The sequence below is a fragment of the Canis lupus genome, chromosome 35 (genome assembly GCF_011100685.1).
Source record: "Canis lupus familiaris isolate Mischka breed German Shepherd chromosome 35, alternate assembly UU_Cfam_GSD_1.0, whole genome shotgun sequence".
Lineage (NCBI taxonomy): Eukaryota > Metazoa > Chordata > Mammalia > Carnivora > Canidae > Canis > Canis lupus.
This window is the reverse complement of record NC_049256.1, coordinates 20,120,201-20,141,618: the sequence shown is the minus strand read 5'-3', so window position 1 is coordinate 20,141,618 and position 21,418 is coordinate 20,120,201. Positions and strand designations below refer to the sequence as shown.

General features: G+C 39.8%; 1 protein-coding gene across 3 annotated transcripts in view; it reads left to right on the top strand.

The window, feature by feature from the left end:
• MBOAT1 (membrane bound O-acyltransferase domain containing 1) overlaps positions 1–16,410 on the top strand; it is a 115,026-nt gene extending 98,616 nt beyond the window's left edge. For all 3 annotated transcript variants that reach the window (XM_038584262.1, XM_038584263.1, XM_038584264.1), the window contains exons 9-13: positions 1,776–1,879; positions 4,166–4,230; positions 6,217–6,349; positions 8,724–8,875; positions 15,085–16,410. In XM_038584262.1, the coding sequence (XP_038440190.1) occupies positions 1,776–1,879; positions 4,166–4,230; positions 6,217–6,349; positions 8,724–8,875; positions 15,085–15,211 (581 nt within the window). In that variant the 3' untranslated portion in view covers positions 15,212–16,410. The remainder of the gene's footprint in view (positions 1–1,775; positions 1,880–4,165; positions 4,231–6,216; positions 6,350–8,723; positions 8,876–15,084) is intronic.
• Positions 16,411–21,418: the final 5,008 nt, after the last annotated feature.

Here is a 21,418-nt window from a genome sequence, read left to right as displayed (position 1 = left end):
TGATTCCAGTATAGTTAATATACAATGTTATTAGTTTAGGTATATAATATACTGATTCAACACTTCTGTGCATCACCTGGTACTCATCACCTGGTACTCATGCCCTCCTTCATCCGTATCATCTATTTCACCTATCCCCACCCCCACCAGTGGGAACCATCAGCGTGTTCTCTAGTTCAGAGTTTGTTTCTTGGCTTGTCTCTTTTTTTCTTTTGTCTTGTTTCTCAAATTCCACATACGAGTGAGACATATGGTGTTTGTCTTTCTGACTTATATCACTTCGCATTACAGTTCTCTAGATCCACTCATGTTACTGTAAATGGCAAGATTTCATTTTTTATGGCTGAGTAATATTCCATTGTAGATACATGCCACCTCTTTATCCACTCATCTATTGATGGACTACTTCAGCTGTTTCCATAGTTTGGCTATTGTAGATAGTGCTGCTATAAACATACGGGTGCAAATAGCCCTCTGAATTAGTATTTTTGTATTTTGGGGGTAAACACCCATAGTGCGATTACTGGATCATAGGGTAGTTCTATTTGTAATTTTTTGAGGAACCTCCATACCGTTCTCCAGAATGGTTGCACCAGTTTATATTCCCACCAAAAGTGTAGGAGCGTTTCCCTTTCTCCACATCCTTGCCAACACCTCTTGTTTCTTGGATTTTTTTTTTTTTTTTTAGCCATTCTGACAGTGTGAGGTGATACCTCATTGTGATTTGATTTGCATTTTCCTGATGATGAGTGATATTGAGCATCTTTTCATGTGTCTGTTGGCCATCTGTATGTCTTCTTTGGAGCAATGTCTGTCATGTCTTCTGCCCATTTTTTAATTGGATTATTTGTTTTGTGGGTGTTGAAGTTTTTTTTTTTTTTTTTAAGAAAATATTCTGACAGAATTGAACTAAGTGGAGAGAGAATTAGCCTTTTGGTCATCATAATAAAAGTATGTTGATTTCATCAGGTCTCTATTTGGTTACAGAATCACATAATTGAGGAATTAGAAATGTTATACTCAATGTAGGAGGACATCTTATAGTTCAGTGAAGTGGAATAAAGATGGAAACCTGACCTTTCTCAAACTGACTTTATGGGTAGGATGCTTTGGTAATTGGGTCCACGTGTGGTCTCCGTGGTGGCTGGCCCCACATTCACATCCCTAGCTCTGTCTTTTGTCTTGTGTTCTAAACTTTTCTAACTATATCTTGGCAGCCCCAGCTGATACCTACTGGCATGTCATGCTTAATATGTCCAGAATGAGCTCCAATTTCTCTTTCAGAGCTGGTTCTCCTCCTGACCTAATGCTGTCCATTCATGTTGTGCCATCTTTAATGGCAGCTCCTGGACCTGTCCAAGTCACCTGGTTCCCCTGTTTCTTCTGGCCTCTGCTTCTGAGCTGAGATGTATGTTTACCTTCTTCCTTTCTCTTCTTACATGAAGTTGGTCACTAAATCCTATTGTTTGTCCCAGTTCATTTTTCTTTTATTTTCATTTTGCATTTTAGGAGCATCTAGTGCCTTCTTCCTTAGCAGGTGCTCACTAAATGCTAGTTAATAGATAAAAAATGAATAAAAATTAAGGCTACCAAAGAGCTCAAAAGGTTTCTCTGATTTATAATGGTACCGGATCCTTTTAGTTGTTTTGGTTTCTTTTCCAAGGAGAAACTACTCCCTGTCTCTCAATCTTAAAGCAAGACAGACATTTAATATCTTTTAAAACAGCAATGTGACTTTTGTTCCATATCCTAATATGTTGTTTTAAAAACCATAGCTGATGCAGTGAATAATGCAGCTGGCTTTGGGTTCAGTGGAGTGGATAAGAATGGAAATTTCTGTTGGGATCTGCTTTCTAACCTAAACATCTGGAAAATTGAGGTGAGTCTACTATGTTTTTGAATCAAGCCTCCATTATTGAATAATGGTGAATAAAGCAAATAGTGTGCTTTGAGTGCAGTATCCCTGGAAGCTCTTCCTCAGAGTGTCTGAGGGACAGCCATCAGGGAATGCCAGGTCCAGCAGCCTCCTGGACATTTTGCATCTTGGAATTTTTCCTGTTTTTTTTTTTTTTTTTTTTTAAAGATACCTACTTTCTTGACAGTTGTAATGGTTCAAGAAATGACATGTAGAAATCTGAAAAAGAGCCAGGAAAATCGTTTTTGTTGTTTATATTCCTGTTCTCTCAACTAGAAAGTCCAGATGCCATTTTCTCTTGTTTCACATTCTCCTTTCTTCAATCAGGAATACAGACGGGGAGGCTCCTGTATTGAGATTTTAATATTGCAAGCCCTCTGTCATCCTTTTGAAACATTTCTAATCCATCTTACTTTAAGAAGAACTGTCACGACATAGAGCTTTTAGACCACTAGAATCAGTGTGGCTGTTTGTCTTCCACTGGCTTTGTTCTTGGACCACAGCTCTCAAGATGTCCTCATCTTCAGAGGTGGTCTCTTTGGGGCCACATCATTCTTGGTTTCCTTATATCATTAGCACTCGGAACTCATAGGAAGGCCCAGTCTTCGACCCTTTCCTCCTTGCTGCTGGGAGTAAAGTCATGGTTCTCAATATACAGAAGGGTTGGTTCTCTAGCCAGGTGACTCATATTTGCTGTTGGCTGTGGTTTCCCACCCACCACAGGGCAGGCAGGGTGCCAATGGAGAGCAAGTGAAGGAAATATGCATGTAGAGCAAGAAACAAGGGATGTGGAGACTGACCACCTGCTTCCCGTTAGGTGGACAGTAGGCCAAAAGGAGACATGGCAGATGTTCTCCACCTTCTTGATCCCTGAGACTTCTCTTCATCTTAAATGGATAAACTATAGCCTCCAGAGCCACTTTTCTCAATTTTAGAAAGCAGTGTGGATCATCTACAAGGTTCTCATGTCTATACAGATGATAATCCAAAAGAGTTAAAATGTGTTATAACTTTGCTCCCTTTTCCCACTCAAATTTTCTTCCTCAAAAGTCATGGACCACTGTTAGCTGCTTCAGAGCACTGTGGGCACATGTCCTTTAGAGTGGCTCCCCTTCCGTTTGGCTGCCCACCAGTACACCAAGACCTAGTCCTTTCACTGAGTTTGTGGCCAGCGTGAAGGGCTAAGTTATTAAGTTATATCTTTATTATCAAAGAAAACCAGAAAGAGGGAGTTTGGATATTCAGTAGAGTTGATAGCAAAGAACTAAAGAAAACCAAGGACATCTGACTTAGTTAAGGTACATTGAAGCTGTGCATATAGCATTTTATTAGCCATAGAGAACATAAATAAAACCCCTTAGGGTTTTGAAATAAAAAGTCATAATACAATATCTATCTTCTATTTATAGCTCCATCCATCCCTCTATCCATCCCTCTATCCATCTCTCTATTATCTCTCTCCTTCCCTCCAAATGTACTAGTGTATGGCCTGAGATTTTCTTATGGTTAAAATAGAAAAAAAGTGGTACTTTCACCTTTGTTAGGAATTCTGGCTCTTGAATGTTTGCTTCATGCTTTCTACTACCAGCCTTTGATAAGACTTTTTTTTTTTTTTTTTTTTAATGAGAAAACCCAATTGATGGCTTAATTTAGAATCTCTCTTCCATAGTACCGGTGTCATTGCCAGTTGGGTGATGTCTGTTTTCTTTTTTGTATTGAGACCCCTTCATGCATGAAATCTCTCACTATTCTAAATACAACTGGAAGCATTTGAACCTGAGCAGCTATTTGTAGCATAACTCCACAAGACTGACCTAGTTTATAGATGGCCACATAGTGAACGATGACAAATTTAGGCTGAATCCAGAAAGGCCCTAAATTGACATGATTAAACTTTTCCTGTGGCAAACCCCTTTTTAGAGTGTTTAGTTTTAAAATTCAGATGACTTAAGTTTTTTTTTTTAACCAGAGTAGAAGAAAAACCTACAAGACATTCCCTCAATTTTCCTATCATTTGAAAATAAATCTTGAGGGAAATGAAGACTTTGTAAGCCAAGTCTTAGTGCAAAGTAAATCTTATAAATACCAGAAAATTTTACTGTGTAGGTTGGAACAGCTGATCTACTCTTGATGGAGTAGTCCCTATTGAAATAGCACATCTCATCTGCCGCCAGGGAAATTCTGGGGACGACTTTCCATTACTTGGGGTATTTTTAAAGCTAATGATAGGTGTTATTTTCTTCTTTCTAGACTGCCACAAGTTTCAAAATGTACTTAGAAAACTGGAATATTCAGACAGCTACTTGGCTAAAGCGGTAAGAAAAATAAGAATGACCTCATTACTCATGGCACTTGGATATGTTTAGATGGGAGTCACCAGATGAGCCGCAAGTCTGCCAGTAGTAATGTGTCATCTGACACTGTTGTTTTGTATTAACATCTATGCCCTGTAAATGGAAAAGTAGAAATACAGTGATGTGAGAAGGTCACTATGTACCATATTTTAGTGTATCACTGAATAGTGCCATTCCTGTGCAGCAGCCACTCATTTAGCTTTCATATCAATCCCATGAGATGTTGGTAGTTATCCCTATTTTACAGATGAGGAAAGTGAGCACAGAGAGGTTATGTCACTTGTCCAAAGTCACACAGCTAATGCTTATCATGAATCCCAATAGACTGTCTCAAGAGCCAGGTTCTTAAACCTCTGTGTTGTGCCACCTCTTACCTAGAGAATACATTGCTCAATGTCAAGGAAGGTCAGTATCAGCATCGAATCACTGACGATCTCCATTTATCCCTAGCATTAAGAGCTTTATGGTACCCTAGACCTTTATGCTTTTAAACTTTGTGTTTTTTGTTCGTATTTCTCTATCCTTTTGTTTCCCTACACATTGCAAAACCGGAAACATTACTTAATATGGAACTAATAATATGCTATCTTTGAAGCAACAAATTCTAGCTAGTGAATATTCCTATCATATGAATGCAGGGAGAGTATGATTCTATCAGGCTGTAGATTCTGTTTTTGACCCATAGCATTTTTCATCGGCCACAACATTGGGGTAAGAGACAATGTATTGTAACACCTCCAAAGTAAGCTCATGCACTGTTGTCTGAAAGTTGATCTGAACATGCAGTTTTAGAAAACTTGCACTTATTTTTGCTATTAATCTGATCAATAATTTTAGCATAAAACTCTATTTCTCTATATTGGGTAGTCCCAATGGATCAAAAATCCTACTATCTCCATTAGGAGTTTATGTTCTAAGATGACTGAACATATATGAGCACTTAAGAAATGAAAAAATATTTTAAAATATCATTTTAGAAAATGAAATCTCTTATTTGTACAAAAAGATAGACACAGACACTAAGAAACAAATACCCGGGCAAACTACCCCATTTCAAAGAAACATTGCCAAGTGGCATCCCAGTCCTGTCTTTCTCTCCCCGAATGCATTCTCTTTCTTTGTATGAAATGGGAGCCATAATCCTTAGTTTGGGTTCAGATCCATTACTTTTGACAACCTATGCAGAGCTAGATTAGCGTTAACTATTTGAATTCCTATCTTTTTATTTGGGTCCTCTTGTTTAGTAAACCACATAGTGGCTTCCTTATAGTGCCACTGGTGATTTGTAGATTGAATTTAGTAAAACAACAAGAGTCAAAGATCTCCAAGGTATTTGAGGACAATTGCTACATCCTTACAATATCAGTTTTTCAAGCAAATTCATGGAATGAAATCCAACGGACACCGTAAAAGCTGAAAATTCATATAGTTGACACACTGATTTTGCACTGGAGTCATTGCCACAATAGATGAAAGGGTTTGCAGCGTTGGCTAGTCAGGTGGCATAGGGGCCATGTTGGAAAGAATTACTTTTGACTAAATGAGGATATCTGCTTCTAAAGATGCTATCTTAATATTAAAATTTGTAGTGCCAGTGGCACCTATCCATAAATTTTCTGGTAAATTAGGGTATTGGTGGAGTAAGCTTCTCCAAGGCAGGAACTATTACTGCATAGAGTGACCACTTGGACTTTTTTAGATGTAGTATGATGGGGTCTAGATCATTTCATTCCATGCAGGTTAAAACTTCATATCCTTCTCCCCAGATGACTGTGAATTGCCTGTCTGGTAGCATTCAGGACATGGAGTTTAGGCAGCTAGGGTTGCATTCAAAGTCCCTGATAGGGAATTGATGAGATGATTTTTGCATGGTCTGAAGACACAAGTGTAGGTAAACGTTTCTGCTATGTTTCACCTGTGACTCATTGCATCTTCCTCTCTTCACAGAGTATGCTATGAACGGGTTCCATGGTACCCCACGGTGCTAACCTTCTTCCTGTCTGCCTTGTGGCATGGTGTCTACCCTGGATACTATTTTACTTTCTTAACTGGAATCCTTGTCACAGTAGCAGCCAGAACAGTAAGCTTCCTTTGGTTGTAGGATCTTTTCCTTTATAATCTGATGCCTCTATGTTTGTTGTGTTCTGATCCTATTAGGAGGTGGTGGAGTTGGGAGTGAAAAATCCAACAGAAGTCTTCCTATTAGAGAAATACTTCAATATATAGCAATTTTGAGCCATAAAATGATGAGCTATTTTCATGTTATTTACAGATGTTTTGGCAAAACAAAAGAAATTTTAGGAGTAATGAACATTGAATACTTTAGAAGAGTAAAACTTTTTAAAGATTTATTTTAGAGAGAGAGTACATACATGAATGGGGGAAGGGGCAGAGGGAAAGCAGACTCCCTGCTGAGCACAGAGGCCAAATATGTGGGGGCTTGATCCCTTGACCCTGAGATCAAGACCTGAGCCCAAACCAAGAGTCAAATGCTCAACTGACTGAGCCCCAGGCACCCCATCTCTGCGGCTGAAAACATGTTTAATCATTACACAGAGAGTCTACCAATACAGATGAGTAATTGACTAATTGAGGCTCATAGGCTTCATTCTGCTTATATTCAATTTCTCATTTCATTATCCTAAGTTTAGAAATAATTCACAAAGTCTGTGCAGCCAGTAAAATTGCAGTCACAGAAACTGTGGGGTTAGAGACTGCTCTAACTTTTCATGTTCTCATGCCTGATCTGGTAAATTAGTCTGTGTAAAATTCTCTGTGAATTTTAGAAATTTGGTTCTCGGGACACCTGGGTGGCTCAGTGGTTAAGTGACTGCCTTCAGCTCAGGGCATGATCCTGGGTCTGGGGACTGAGTCTTGGCATCAGGCTCCCTGTGAGGAGCCTGCTTCTCCTTCTGTCTGTGTCTCTGCCTCTCTCTCTGTATGACTCATGAATGAATAAATAGAAAAAAAATTTTTTTAAAGAAATTTGGTTCTCTAGGTTTTTGGGGTAGACTTCAGTTTGTCTTCAAGTGTTCCTGGTTGTAGAGCAGGATGATAAAGAAAGAAAAAATATGCCTGTCCTTAATGAGTGAGATGAACATGTATGTAAATAATTGCAATTTAGCATGCTCTGATTGTCAGATGGAGTTTGGTATTTGATTTAATTGCAGTCTTTGATAACGATTGGGGCCTTTGTTATTCAGGTGCCAGGAATTTTTTCTGGTATTTGCCAAACAGTATTTTGGATGTAAACTTAGGAGCCCCAACAGAGCTATTCACTCATTCTTTTTTTTTTCCACTCATTCTTTAATTCATGTATTCCATGAATATTTCAGGAGCCCTCCTTATGTGCCAGTTTGTGTTCTAGTCATTGGGATACCACAGTGAATAGGAGTCCCTTCCCCACAGAATCTGTTTTAGTTAGGTGAATGTTTGTTGGAATATATGTGTGAACAAGAATGATAATTGATCACTACTCATACTGCTTAGTATACTTTTAAAGTAAAGTATATATTATATATGGAAAATAACACATTTTCTTTTCTCCCATTCATATTCCTACTTAGATTAGAAAAGAAAAGTAAAGAACAAATGGCCAGGACAAACTAAGACAAAGACCAGAATTTTGTTTCTTAAAATATCCAGAGTATTATTCCTTAAAATGTCTTTAGCTCTGTGATCTCAGCTGGTATAAAACCACTGATTTATATAAAGCCTTTCTTTAGTAGAACAGTGTTCCCAGGAGAATGAACTCGGTAATGAAATACCTTATGGGTTTTCTGATACCACTCAAGTTCCTCCATTGGATGGAGCTCTGGCTCACCCTTGAACTCAAGGCCCAGAAGGTGTTTTTAGCATACCAAGGCAGCCTTGGGAAGCCTAACCTGCTTTGGGGCTCACCTACCTCTAAGCAAGCCACTGTTTCAGCTGTGCCTTTGTTTCTTGGAGCTGGGAATTGGGTGTCTTTCTGGAGGCAAATCTAGTCCCAGTATGACAAAAGGCCTACAAATTAATTATGGAAAAGCTAACTTTTTCATAATTAACTTAAAATTATATCAGGTTAATATTTACTGGCAAAAAATCACTGGAATAAGATTTTTGATGCATTACTAAATGACAAAAACAGTCTAGAAAATAAATCCATGCCATCAGTGAAAATATGAATATGGTTATGTATGAATAGAGAAAGGCTAGGAAGGATATGTACCAAGTTTATAAACCTCTCCCTTTGTCTGGGAGATGTCAAAAAATAAATTCTTTCTTTGCTTAGTTCTTTGTTCTTTGAACATTTGTCTACAGTGAACATAAATATATATCTTTATAATAATAAAAACCACAATGGTACTTTTAATCATTGATATTCCTGAAGTATACTGCCTGCATGCACAGAATAAAAGTTGTTTTTATTTTTCATACTTTCTCCTGCCCCTGGCTTTGCCTTCCTTTGCTCGCAGGTGAGGAACAACTACAGACATTGCTTCCTTTCCTCCAGAGCCCTCAAGGTTGTGTATGATGTGGTCACCTGGGCAGTCACTCAGCTGGCTGTCTCTTACACAGTTGCACCCTTTGTCCTGTTGGCAGTTGAGCCAACCATCAGCTTATACAAGTAAGTTTCCATTGTTCTCAATTGCTGTTTTGTAAACTGGTCTGTTTTCTCTGTGTTTGACTCAGGAGTTGGTAAACTGAGTCACTCAGTATTAAGAATTTCTAAATACAGCTTCGATATGTAAACTGTGAGTCACTCAGTATTAAGAATTTCTAAATACAGCCCATAGAAAGCTCTGGGAGGAAATGGTTATCCTAGGGATCCCAACAAACATATAACCATACATCTGAGCAAAATTGACAGGAAGCCTTTCAGACATCCCTAATGTAATTAAGGGATGCTGTGACCGTGAAGTTTGCAGCAATCTGTCTGGGATATCAACTCAGAGGATGAATGTGGGGTTATGTTGGAGTCTTGGGGAGCATTCTGACAGCAGGACAGAAATGGGCAGGAGCTGGGTGGGATGACCTGAGGGGTCTGCAGGGGGAGCCTGGGGTGCTAGTGGGATGGTAGCACTGGTGGTGCACATGGGGGATTGATGGTTTGAGCTGCGGGATGGAGGAAAAAGATGGCTCACACCAGAAACAAGAGACCTTTAAGGAAGGAGTGTCCGGCTTTTGTATTCAACCCCCAGTGGTCCTGATGAACTCTAAACCGATTCTTGCTTAACTTTTATTATTTCACCCAGATTGATTTAGTATTTTTCTACTGTTGTCAACTGGTTTGTGACCTGGGGCAAATAATTAACCTCTCTTAACTGGCTTTTCTCACCTGTAAGTGAAGTTTAAGAATATACTCTATCACAAAAGACTGTTTTTTGGATTGGAATGAAATAAATGTGCAAAGGGCTTAGCCTTATGCCTGGCATATAATCTGTACTTAATAAAGGCTGACTTGGTATTGTTCAGTGCTTGCACAGGTTTTGGTAGATTGATTTTGGAGCATAGCTCAGACTTCAAAATAAATGCAAACATGTCCCATTTTAAGTGGGGATTTCTGGGTAGTTGTTGCACTGGTCAAATGATCAAAGTAGCTTTTACTACTCAATACACAGATAGCAAGGTCTATAAGTAGAGAGATCCCCTCCCCCTTTCTGCACCCCCCTCCCCCCACCAACCACCCTGTGGGTCATAGGGTCATAGGAAAAGAAGTGGAGGGAAGTGTGTGATACCTGTGAAGTCAGTTTCTGTACTACCTGTTAGGTCATAGGTGTTCTGTCAGTATAGCATGGAAGTTGAGCTGGTTTATATACCAATGTTTCTAGATGTGGGTTGCCAGAATAGTGGGAAAGAATTAGAATCTTCAGCAGAAGAATCCTCAGTGCAGGTCCTACAGTCCTAGGAGCACAGACCTGTTAAGTTCTAGAGTAAGAGTACTGAAATTGAGTGCCCCTTCCCCGAGCTCCCTCTTCTGAAAGGCGCCCCCTCCCTCTTCCCCCACCTGCTCCGCCCTGGATTCCTGGATTGCTGCTTTCCCTCCTTAGCTGGTTTCCCTCCACCTTGTCCAGCCTCAGGGCAGGCCCACCTGCACACAGTGCCTTCTTTCCCCTTCTCTCTGGGCCAATATTTGCCCCTTCTGGTCTTTTATATTACTCACAGTAAGCTACTGTGCCTGGCTTAGGTGCTAATTGTTTTTGTTACAGTCTCACAGGTTATGAGTTGTCTGCTTCTGACATGAACCCCCCCCAATACCTCCGTATGCCCCAGTATTTTAAATGCATGATACTGCCAAATGCCAGATTCCCCCACCACCAAGAATGTATGTATCACATTATATCAGAAATGCCTGCATTCAACTCAAAACCACTTAATACCTTCCATTTGCTGGGTACTGTCCTAGAAGCTGGGGATAAGATGGTAAGAAAAATATGGAAAAAAATATGGAAATCAGTCCTGGTACTCTGGAAGGGATAGCTTGTTGGAGGAGACAGGTGTTAATGGGCAAATTTATAAATATGTGCACTGAGATCGTACTCTGAGTGAATGGTACAAAGACTTATGAGAGCAGGTAGCAGGAATCTGACTCATACTGGACATTCAGGGCAGCTTTTGGGTGAGAGTGGCCTCTGGGCTAGGATGTGGAAGCTGTAGTGGGGGAGTGAAACAGGCATAGTGTGTGTGAGGATGGAGGGTGGTGGGCAAGGTGGGGCATTCTGAACTGTGCTCCAGACACAGGAAACAGCATAGAAAAGGCCCCCTGGGCTACGAGGAGGTCTGTGCACTGAAGCCCCAAGTAATGAGTGTTGCAGAACGTAGAACCTGTGGTAGATAGCAGTGGGCTGAGGAGAGAAAGAAGTAGGTATCAGTATCCCCATTTATCATATGATGAAGTGGAAGCTCAGAGAGGCTAATTGAACAAAACTCACACAGCTAGACCTGACTTTCGGACCCAGAATTCCTTTACAGCAAGAACAGTAATGCAGTCACTAAACATTTCTTTAGGAGAAGCTACTTAGGAAGAATGTTACTGGTGGAGGATCATGCTAAATAGTGATTTGTTTAAGATAACATGCATTTAACTGACTAAAGTATGCTGATCCCTACACTCTGGTAACTATTAGATTTACCAACCCAGATTACCCAAGTAGATTTCCATTTCATTTCAAACACAATCATTCCCTATCCAGATCAGCTCTGTCCAGTAGAAGTGTTTGCCATGACAGGAATGCCATCCAGTTGTGTTAGCCATCAGCACATGTGGCCATGGAGCATTTGAAATGTGGCTAGTGTGACTAAGGAACTGAATTTTTAATTTTATCAATTTATTCAATTGAATTTTTCGTCAATTTAATTTTATCAATTTTTAATCAATTTGAATTTTAAGAGTCACATGTTGCCAAAGGTGAATCCTACATTGCATCTCAAAAGGTGTTTTTAGTATCTCTTAAGAGATTCACTGAATCTGATGAAAGAAATGAGAATTGAATCCTCTTTTAATGGAGATGGGTCTGGTTATATTCTAGATCTGTTCCTCACTTGGGGCTACTTTCTGTAACTGGAAATGAATGGCAGGTGTGTGCAAATCCACTTCTCAGCACATCCTTCACTGCTTAACGTTTAAATTTCAGACATGGTTTATTTTTAAGTGTAGTCAGTTTTCCATCTACAGTGAGACTTCCTAACTTTAAATTCCTGTCTAGGGGGATCCCTGGGTGGCTCAGTGGTTTAGCGCCTGCCTTCGGCCTAGGGCATGATCCTTGAGTCCCGGGATCGAGTCCCATGTCAGGCTCCACACAGGGACTCTGCCTCTCTCTCTCTCTCTCTCTGTGTGTCTCTCATGAATAAATAAATAAAATCTTTTAAAAAATAAATTCCTGTCTAATCTTCTTTAAGTTGTAAATGAGTCCCAAGTGAAAAATGAAAGAATTTGTCTTAGCTCAGGATGCTAGGACTGAGTACAGACTGAGTGAGTTCAACAACAGACATTTCTCACAGTTGAGGCTGGGAAGTCCATGATCAAGATGCCAGCAGATTTGGTTTTTGGTGAAAGTTCTCTTCTTGGTTTACGGAAGACTGCCTTCTTGCAGTTTCTTCACCTGGCAGAGAGATAGAGACATATATAGGAGAATATAGGAGAGACAGAGACAGAGGGACAGCTCCCACTCTGTTTTCTCTTTATCTTCTTATAAAGGCACTAATCTCATCATGGGGACCCCACCCCAACCAGATTACCTACCAAAGCTCCACTTCTTCAAATTCCATCATGTGGGAAGTTAGGGCTTCAACACATGAATTGGGGGTTGGGGTACAAATGTAGTCCATAGCAGAACCTTTCTGTGAACTCATTTTGAAAAGCAAATCCATATGTGTTAATTTGTCTTTTTTTTTTTTTAATTTTTATTTATTTATGATAGTCACAGAGAGAGAGAGAGAGGCAGAGACACAGGCAGAGGGAGAAGCAGGCTCCATGCACCAGGAGCCCGACGTGGGATTCGATCCCGGGTCTCCAGGATCGCGCCCTGGGCCAAAGGCAGGCGCTAAACCGCTGCGCCACCCAGGGATCCCAATTTGTCTTTAAATAGATGACCCTTTTTTGTTTTTAAGATTTTATTTATTTATACATGAGAGACACAGATCGAGAGAGAGAGAGAGAGAGAGAGAGAGAAAGGCAGGCAGAGACACAGGCAGAGGGAGAAGCAGGCTCCACACAGGGAGCCTGATGCGGGACTCAATCTCGGGACTCCAGAATCATGCCCTGGGCCAAAGGCAGGTGCTAAACCACTAAGCCACCCAGGGATCCCAAGGATGTTAGAATTTGAACAAAGTCCTTGAGAGTAGGAACTATGCCTCATTCATCTATGTATCCAGGGTACCCAGTGTGCTCAATAAATGTTGAGTTTTTCCATAATAGAAAAATGAAATAGTTGTTAAAATTTTAGAAAATGTGGCATGTCAGAATAGCTTTCTAAACTTTGCCAGGGGATTGAAATATTTTTCCCTTGACTCCCAAAATATTTGGTTTTAATCCACATAATTGTTCCAGTGTAAATATGGCCATCTTTCAAAGGTTATGGCAAATGCAAGACAAAGTATATTTTAGGTGTACAGCTTTTAAAATCTTTGGCTGGGGTGCCTGTTGAGAACCCTAGTTTACACCTTGAGCTGGTATTTTTTTTTTAAAGATTTATTTATTCGAGAAACAGAGAGGCAGAGGCAGAAGCAGGCTCCATGCAGGAAGCCTGACGTGGGACTCAATCCCCGGTCTCCAGGATCACACCCTGGGCTGAAGGTGGTGCTAAACCACTGAGCCACCCGGGCTGCCTGAGCTGCCTGAGCTGGTGTTTCTGTCTGTAGAACTCTTTCATGCTCAAGTGTTCTGGTTTTGACAATAAATGAGTTGCTCACTTGCCTGGGGCTGGGTAAATTATAGGGGTTCCCTATCCCCAGTTTTACCTTCCATGGTTTCAGTTACACACACTCAGTTGCTCTCCAGAAACAGATGATCCTCCTTCTGATGTATATGGTCAGAAGGCCAGTAGTAGTCTAATGCTTCTAGTGTAATCATCTCCCATCATCACAAGAAGGGTGGGGATAGTACTGTTGGACTGTATTTTGAGAGAGAAGAGACCACATTCTCATAACTTATTACAGTGGTTAATATGGTTATAATTGTTGTATTATTTATTGTTAATCTCTTACTGTGCCTAGTTTATAAACTATATCATAGATAGGTATATAGAGGAAAAAACAGCATATATTGGGCTCGGTATTATCTGCAGTTTCAGACATCCACTTGCAGGTTTTGGAACATGCCCTACAGCCAAGGGGTGGAGGACACGTACCCTTACTCCTGTATACTTGTCTTGTTTCCCATTCCCCTGAAAAAAGAGATGGAGGCTTTGCCTTTTTGTAAATCCCAGTTTAATGCTTTGTACAACCTAAGCAGTAAATACTTACTGAAAGAATGAATGAAAATGTGTTTGTTGCTGTTAGAAGTCTTGACTATTCTGTAGACATGTTCAGGGACGTTTAGGGGATATGAAAATTATCTGATTCTAATGTGTCTGACGTGATCACAGAAGCTGAGAATGATACATGAATCCATTGTGGTTTTTTTTCCTCCTCTTAACATTATTTTCCTTTGATCTTCAAAGAGCATTGGAGAAAGTTTAAGTCCAGCCTTTCCAAAAGGATACAGAACAATTGTACAAATGTGAGCTGTTTCTAATTACTTGCATTTCCAGATATGCCTAGTATTTATTGTCTACATTGTGCTCAGTATGTTGAATACCACATTTACGCAATAAAAGTCCACAGACTCAAAAGCAACACTTGTTTCTTATTAATTTGGATGAAAGCTGTTTTCAGAGTTGTGGAGTAGGTTTTGAAAATCTGAATTCTTCTGGCTCCTAACACACACAAGAAGAACCCCTTATACTTGAGTACATTGGCTAAAGTTGCATATGTATCTAGGGAACAGAGTATAAGGTTTGGATTTTCCTATGTGTCCTTACATTTTGAATAGTAGGAGTTTCTGGCTCTCATGGGATTAATGTTCTCAGTCTGCTTATGGCAGTACTGTGTGTCTATCTGCAGATGGGCTGATGGGTTTACTCTACCCAGTCCTGTGGTTTTAGTCTATCTCTGGCCTGCTCACCTCCTGGGGGTGTCTGTGGGGTGGACTGAGGCAAGCCTGAGTAAAAACACATCTGCTTCTGCCAAAAGCAGTGCCTTTAGTTGCTGGACTGTAGATGATATAATCACATCCATGAAACATTTCCTATTGGTATCCTTGTGTGAAATATAATTTTTGTGTATGTTTTATTCCAGGTCCATGTACTTTTATTTACATATCATAAGTCTCCTGATAATACTATTTCTGCCAATCAAACCACATGCTCATATTCAGAGGCAGCCTCAGACTCTGAACTCCGTTAATAAGAAAAAAAAAGACTGATACCTCCAAGGAAGCTGAGCAAGTAAAACTGCAAAATGTCAGAAAGATGAGATCAAAGGCTCAAAGGTTTGCCAGGGACTTAGAAGTGATGTTTACATGCATTTTTTTTTTAAGTGCAGGGAGTATTTTATAAGGCCTTTTATAGGATGAAGTCAGCCACGTCCAGTTGATTTAATATTTCCTAGGATATTTGAATGGCATGGAGGTGTGTGGAGAATGAGCCAGTGCTGCAAAGACAGTCCATTCTGGGCTGCTGGGTCCTTGCTTTTCTAGCATGATTTCCAGCCTCTGGAACCTGTGCATCTGCTCCAAAAGGCAGAAGGTTGTTGCTGACGGGGTTTGTCTTCCAGAACATACCCAGATACAGTTTTTCCTTGGGAAGCCTCAGAACTTTGACCACAGTAACTATGTGGAAGACCATGGAGGAGAGGGATCCTGCAAAGAGGAGCCAGGAGGACTTGCTGTGAACACTTGAATGGATTGAAGGTCAGGCATGCCCTAAAGTAGGCTGGATTTTTTTTTTCCAGGGATAGAACTCTTCCCTTTTTTCTTTGAACTGAGCCAAGATTGGAAATCAGAAAGTCTCCTGTACACAGACACCAGGAGTCTAGGAAAGCCTACTATTTTCCATTCCACATGCTCCATCTGCTTGCCCAGGGATGACCCTGAGAAAACACCCAAATGTTTGCATCATCAAAGGCAGCAGAATGTCTTTTAAATAAGCCATTAAAAAAAAAAAAGTAATTTAAAGTTATATAGAAGCCTGATAAGAAGCAATAGGCATTTTTCTCTTTGCTCCCCTCATTCCATAGAAGTGTTAATGATCATGGCTATGATGCGCATGTGGGCAGATTTTCACTTTTCTGATTTTGCAGCTGATTAAATCTGACTGTTTTAGTTGAATCATCATATTGGAAAGCAGAAATTGAAAACCATCTTCTATCTTTGTTATGAATGTGCTGTGGTTCCTTTCAGGGACTTCTATTGGTTAATATTCTATGTGGGAGAAAGAAACATGGTATTAAATATGCAAGATAATAATGATGATGCTGATAATAAATTATATGTTACAATGGTGTGCCCTCAAATAAATGCCTTGGGAGGAGAGAATTTGTTCAAATCAGATGGTCAAAACTTGGTTTCATATTGAATGAATACTGAATGAATGTTTCTCTATAAAGGAAATATTTCTGAACAGACGAATTAGTTTTTTTGTTTCTGTGAGTAGAGACTTGGAATTATGAAGCACATGTGTATATTTGTGTGTTTCTCTAGGTTTTAACAAACTTTGTTTAAAATTTGAGCATTTATAACATTTTCAATTTATCCTTCTCCTGTCAGGCACTTGAATGGTTTTGGTTTTTGGTTTGATTTCCTATCTTCATTCCCAACTTTACAGGTAGGCTTAAACCCCCTTTTACAGATGAGGAAACAGAAAATCAGTGGGATGTTTGCTAACTGTCCCCACAGTCCCAAAGTAAGTGAAAAAGCAGAGATTAAAATCCACGGTAGTCCCAAGAGAGCTGTTGGCAGTTGGTATTTCCATGAGGTATCCTGCTGCTGCTTCTCTTAGGACAAAAAAATGTGAAGTGATGTGCTTGTCCCTTGAAGAGTTTTATGATGCTAGAGAAGAATACCAGAATCTGAACTCTAGGCCTTATGTAAGGTAATGGAAGTTAAAAAGTAGCACATTTTGGCCAGTGTTTGAGGCTCACCCCAATTTAACAAGGTAACCTTGGGGGCAATCCTACCTGTCTGGTCCATGAGGGATGTTATGGGAGAGGAGATATAGGTGCTTAAAATCTGTCTGGGTCTTTTTCCAACAGGAACATTTCGAGGCTCAAGACCAAGAAAAATGCATGCTAGTAAGAATGGTACATATCACCAGGAGCACAAAGAATATTGAGTAATCCATGTTATAGTGAAATCTTTGAACTTGCAATATGATTTATAATCAGGCTTCACTGTACTTAAATATCTTCATTTTTTTAAAAGATTTATTTATTTGACAGTGTGTGAGCACAAGCAGGGGGAGTGGCAAGCAGAGGGAGAGGGAGAAACAGACTCCCCACTGAGCAGAGAGCCCCACATGGGGCTTGATCCCAGGTCCCTGGGATCATGACCTGAACTGAAGGCAAACGCTTAAAATGATTGAGCCACCCAGATGCTGCTAAACATCTTCATTTCTGAGAGAAGAATTTTGGTAGAGATTATCACTAAGAGAGGTTATCACTAGGGTGATCAACTGTCCTGTCATGCTAATGACTCTGCTGACTCTACTTTTCAGTCCTGAGAAACATGGACCATAGATCCCTTTAGTGTCTGCTAAGAATTCATTACAGAATGGAGTCAAAGTGAAGCCTTTGCATTCTGGGCTTATAGATGTTATATGTCAGACAATGCTGGGCCCTTAGCACATTTTTCTTATTGCAGGGTTTTATTCAGTGCAGGCGTGCTTCTTTTTGTGCACTTCACTTTGTTGTGCTTTGCAGGTACTGCATTTGTTACAAATCAAAGGTTCATGGCAACCATATGTCAAGCAAGTCTACCGGCACCATTTTTCCGACACCATTTTTTACTTATGTCTGTCAGATTTCAGGTAATTCTCACAGTATTTCAGACTTTTTAATTATTTTAGGATGCCATGAAGCTCACCCAGATAAGACAAGGAACTTAGCTGAGAAGTGTGTGTGTTCTGACTGTTCCAACCAGCTGTTCTCCATCTCTCTCTCCCTCTCCTCAGGCCTCCTTATTTCCCAAGACACAAAAATACTGAGACTAGGCCCATTAATCACCCTACAAGGGCCTCCAAGCATTCAAGTAAGAGTAATAATCACACATCTATCACTGTAAATCAAAAGCTAGGAATGATTAAGCTCAGCGAGGAAGGCATGCTGAAAACTGAGATAGGCTGAAAGCTAGGCCTCTTGCACCAAACAGCCAACTTGAATGCAAACGACAAGTTCTTGAAGGAAATGAAAAGTGCTATTCTAGTGAACAAGATAAGAAAGCAAAAGTCTTACTGCTGTTATGGAGACAGTTTTAGTGGTCTGGAGACAGTTTTAGTGGTCTGGAGAAATCAAATCAACCATAGCTTCCACTTAAGCCAAAGCCTAATCCAGAGCAAGGTCCTAGCTCTCTTCAATTCTGTAAAGGCTGAGAGAGGTGAGGAAGCTACAGAGGGAAAGTCTGAAGCTAATAGACATTGGTTCTTGAGGTTTAAGGAAAGCAGCTGTCTCCATAACAGAAAAGGGCAGAGTAAAGCAGCAAGTGCTGATGTAGAAGCTGGAGCAAGTTTTCCAGAAGACCTAGCTGAGAGAGCTCATGAAGGTGGCTTCCCTAAACAACAGATTTTCAATTTAGTTGAAACACCCTTCTATTGGAAGAAGATACCATCCAGGATTTTCATAACTGCAAAGGAGAAGTTAATGTCTGCCTTCAAAGGACAGGCTGACTCTCCTGTTAGGGGCTGATGAAGCTGCTGACTTACTTGTAGCCAATGCTCATTTACCATTCTGAAAGTCCTAGGGCCCTTAAGAATGATGCTAGATCTACCCTGCCTGTGCTCTATAAACAGAACAACAGAGCCTGGATGACAGCACATATTCACAGCATGGTTTCCTGAACATTTTAAGCCCACTGTTGAGACCTATAGCTCAGGAAAAAAGATTCCTTTCAAAACATGATTGCATAGCACACACCAGGACACCCCTGATTGGCACTCACTACAGCTTTAGCCTTCTCACCAAGGTGACACAGACACAAAGCACCACGGAACAATCCAGGCCCATCTGAAAGGAAAAAGAAAAAAAAAAAAAAAAAAACCTCTACAACCAAGAATATTCTACCTGGCAAGGTTATTCAGAATTGAAGGACAGAATTTCATATACAAGAATTTAAAATGTTCATCACCACGAAACTGGCCTACGAGAACAGTTAAAGTGGAAAATATAACTAAAAACATGTAAAATATATACATATTTTACAACATATACATAAAATGTGAAAAGGGGAATAAAAAAGTTCTTTTAGAATGTGTTCAAACTTAATAGTGACCATCAACTTAATATAAAGTGCTATATACTTAGGCTGTTACATGTGAACCACATAGTAACCACAAACCCAAAACCTATAATATATATATATATATATATATATATATATATATATATACAAAAAATAAAGAAGTAGAAGTATAACACTCTATAAAGTCACCAATCATAATGAAAGAGAACAAGAAACAGGAAAACTGCAAAAAATGACCAGAAAACAATGACCAAATGGCAATAAGCACATACCTATCAATAAATACTTTATTTATTTATTTATTTATTTATTTATTTATTTATATTTATTTAATAATTACTTTAAATGTAAATGGTCCACTTAAAAGACAAAGGGTGGTTGAAAGATTAAAAAAAAAACCAAGACACATCCATATGCTGCCAATAAGAGCCTCACTTCACTTCTAAAGACACATACAGACTGAAAGGAAAGCCCTCCCCACAAAAAAAAAAAAAAATTCCATGCAAATGGAAGAAAAAAACCCACAATGTGCAATCCTTATATCAGAAAATATGGATTTTAAAACAAAGACTGGGGACACCTGGGTGGCTCAGCAGTAGAGTATCTGCCTTCAGCTCAGATTGTGATCCTGGGGTCCGGGGATCGAGTCCTGTGTTGAGTTCCCTGCAGGGAGCCTGCTTCTCTCTCTATGTCTCTGCCTCTCTCTGTCTCTCATAAATACATACATACATACATACATACGTACATACATACTCTAATGAGTGACCATGAAGGACATTACATAATGATACAAGGATCAATCCAACAAGAGGATATAACAATGTGAATATTCATGCACCCAACATGGGAGCACCTACATACATAAAACAAATATTAATAGACATAAAGGGAGAAACTGACAGTAAGGGACAGTTAACACCTCACTTGAATCAATGGTTAGATCATCCAGGCAGAAAAGGAAAAGGAAATAGTATCTTTGAATGAAATATTAGACCACATGGACTTAACAGATATATGCAGAACATTCCATACAAAACCAACAGAATACACATTCAAGTGCATATGCAACATTCTCCAGGATAGATCACATGTTAGGCTACAAAGGAAGTCTTAATAAATTTGAAAAGGTTGAAATTATATTCATTTTTTTCTGATCACAATGGGTTGAAACTAGAAATCAATCATGAAAATAAAACTGGAAATAATACAATCACGAATCTAAACAACATGCTACTAATGTCCAATGGGCCAATGAAATCAAAGAGGAAGTAAAAAAAAAATAGAGACAAATGGAAATGAAAACATAATGGCCAAAATCTTTGGGACACAACCAAAGCAGTTTTAAAAGAGTAATTTAGGGGCACTTGTGTGGCTCAGTCAGTAGAGTGTCCTGCTCTTGATTTCAGCTCAGGTCATGATCTCAGGATCCTGGGATTGAGCCCCAAATTGGGCTCCACACTCAGGTGGAGTCTACTGTAGGATTCTCTCCCCCTGCTGTTTCTTTCTCCCTATGCCACGAACCAACTGCCTTGGGTAGGGAGGGATGTGATGTGGGTCGTCTGGGGGCTTGGGGGGTGTGCGTGCGTATGAGGTCGGGCTGCGTTTTCTGGCTGGTTCTGGTTCGTCGGGAGGGGGATGGGTTCTTTCTTTCTTTCTTTCTTTCTTCTTCTTTCTCTCTTTCTTTCTTTCTTTCTTTCTCTCTCTCATTCATTCATTCATTCATTCATTCATTCTTATCTCTCTAAAATAAAAGTCTTTAAAAGGAAATTTAGGGCAGCCCTGGTGACTGAGCTGTTTAGCACCGCCTCCAGCCCAGGGCGTGATCCTGGAGACCCTGGATCGAGTCGGGCTCCCTGCATGGAGCCTGCTTCTCCCTCTGCCTGTGTCTCTCTTTCTGTGTCTCTAATAAATAAAAAAAAATTTTTTTAAAAAAGGAAATTTATACAGGTCTACCTCAAGAAAAAAGAAAAATGTCAAACAATCCACCTAACACCTAAAGGGACCAGAAAACAAACAAACAAACCCAAAGGTTAGTTGAAGGAAGGAAATAAAGATTTTTAAAAACCCACAAAAGATCAATGAAACCAAAATCTGATTATTTCAAAAGATAAAGTCGATAAACGTTTAGCCAGACTCATCAAGAAAACAAAAGTGAGGGAGAGAACTCAAATAAAATTTGAA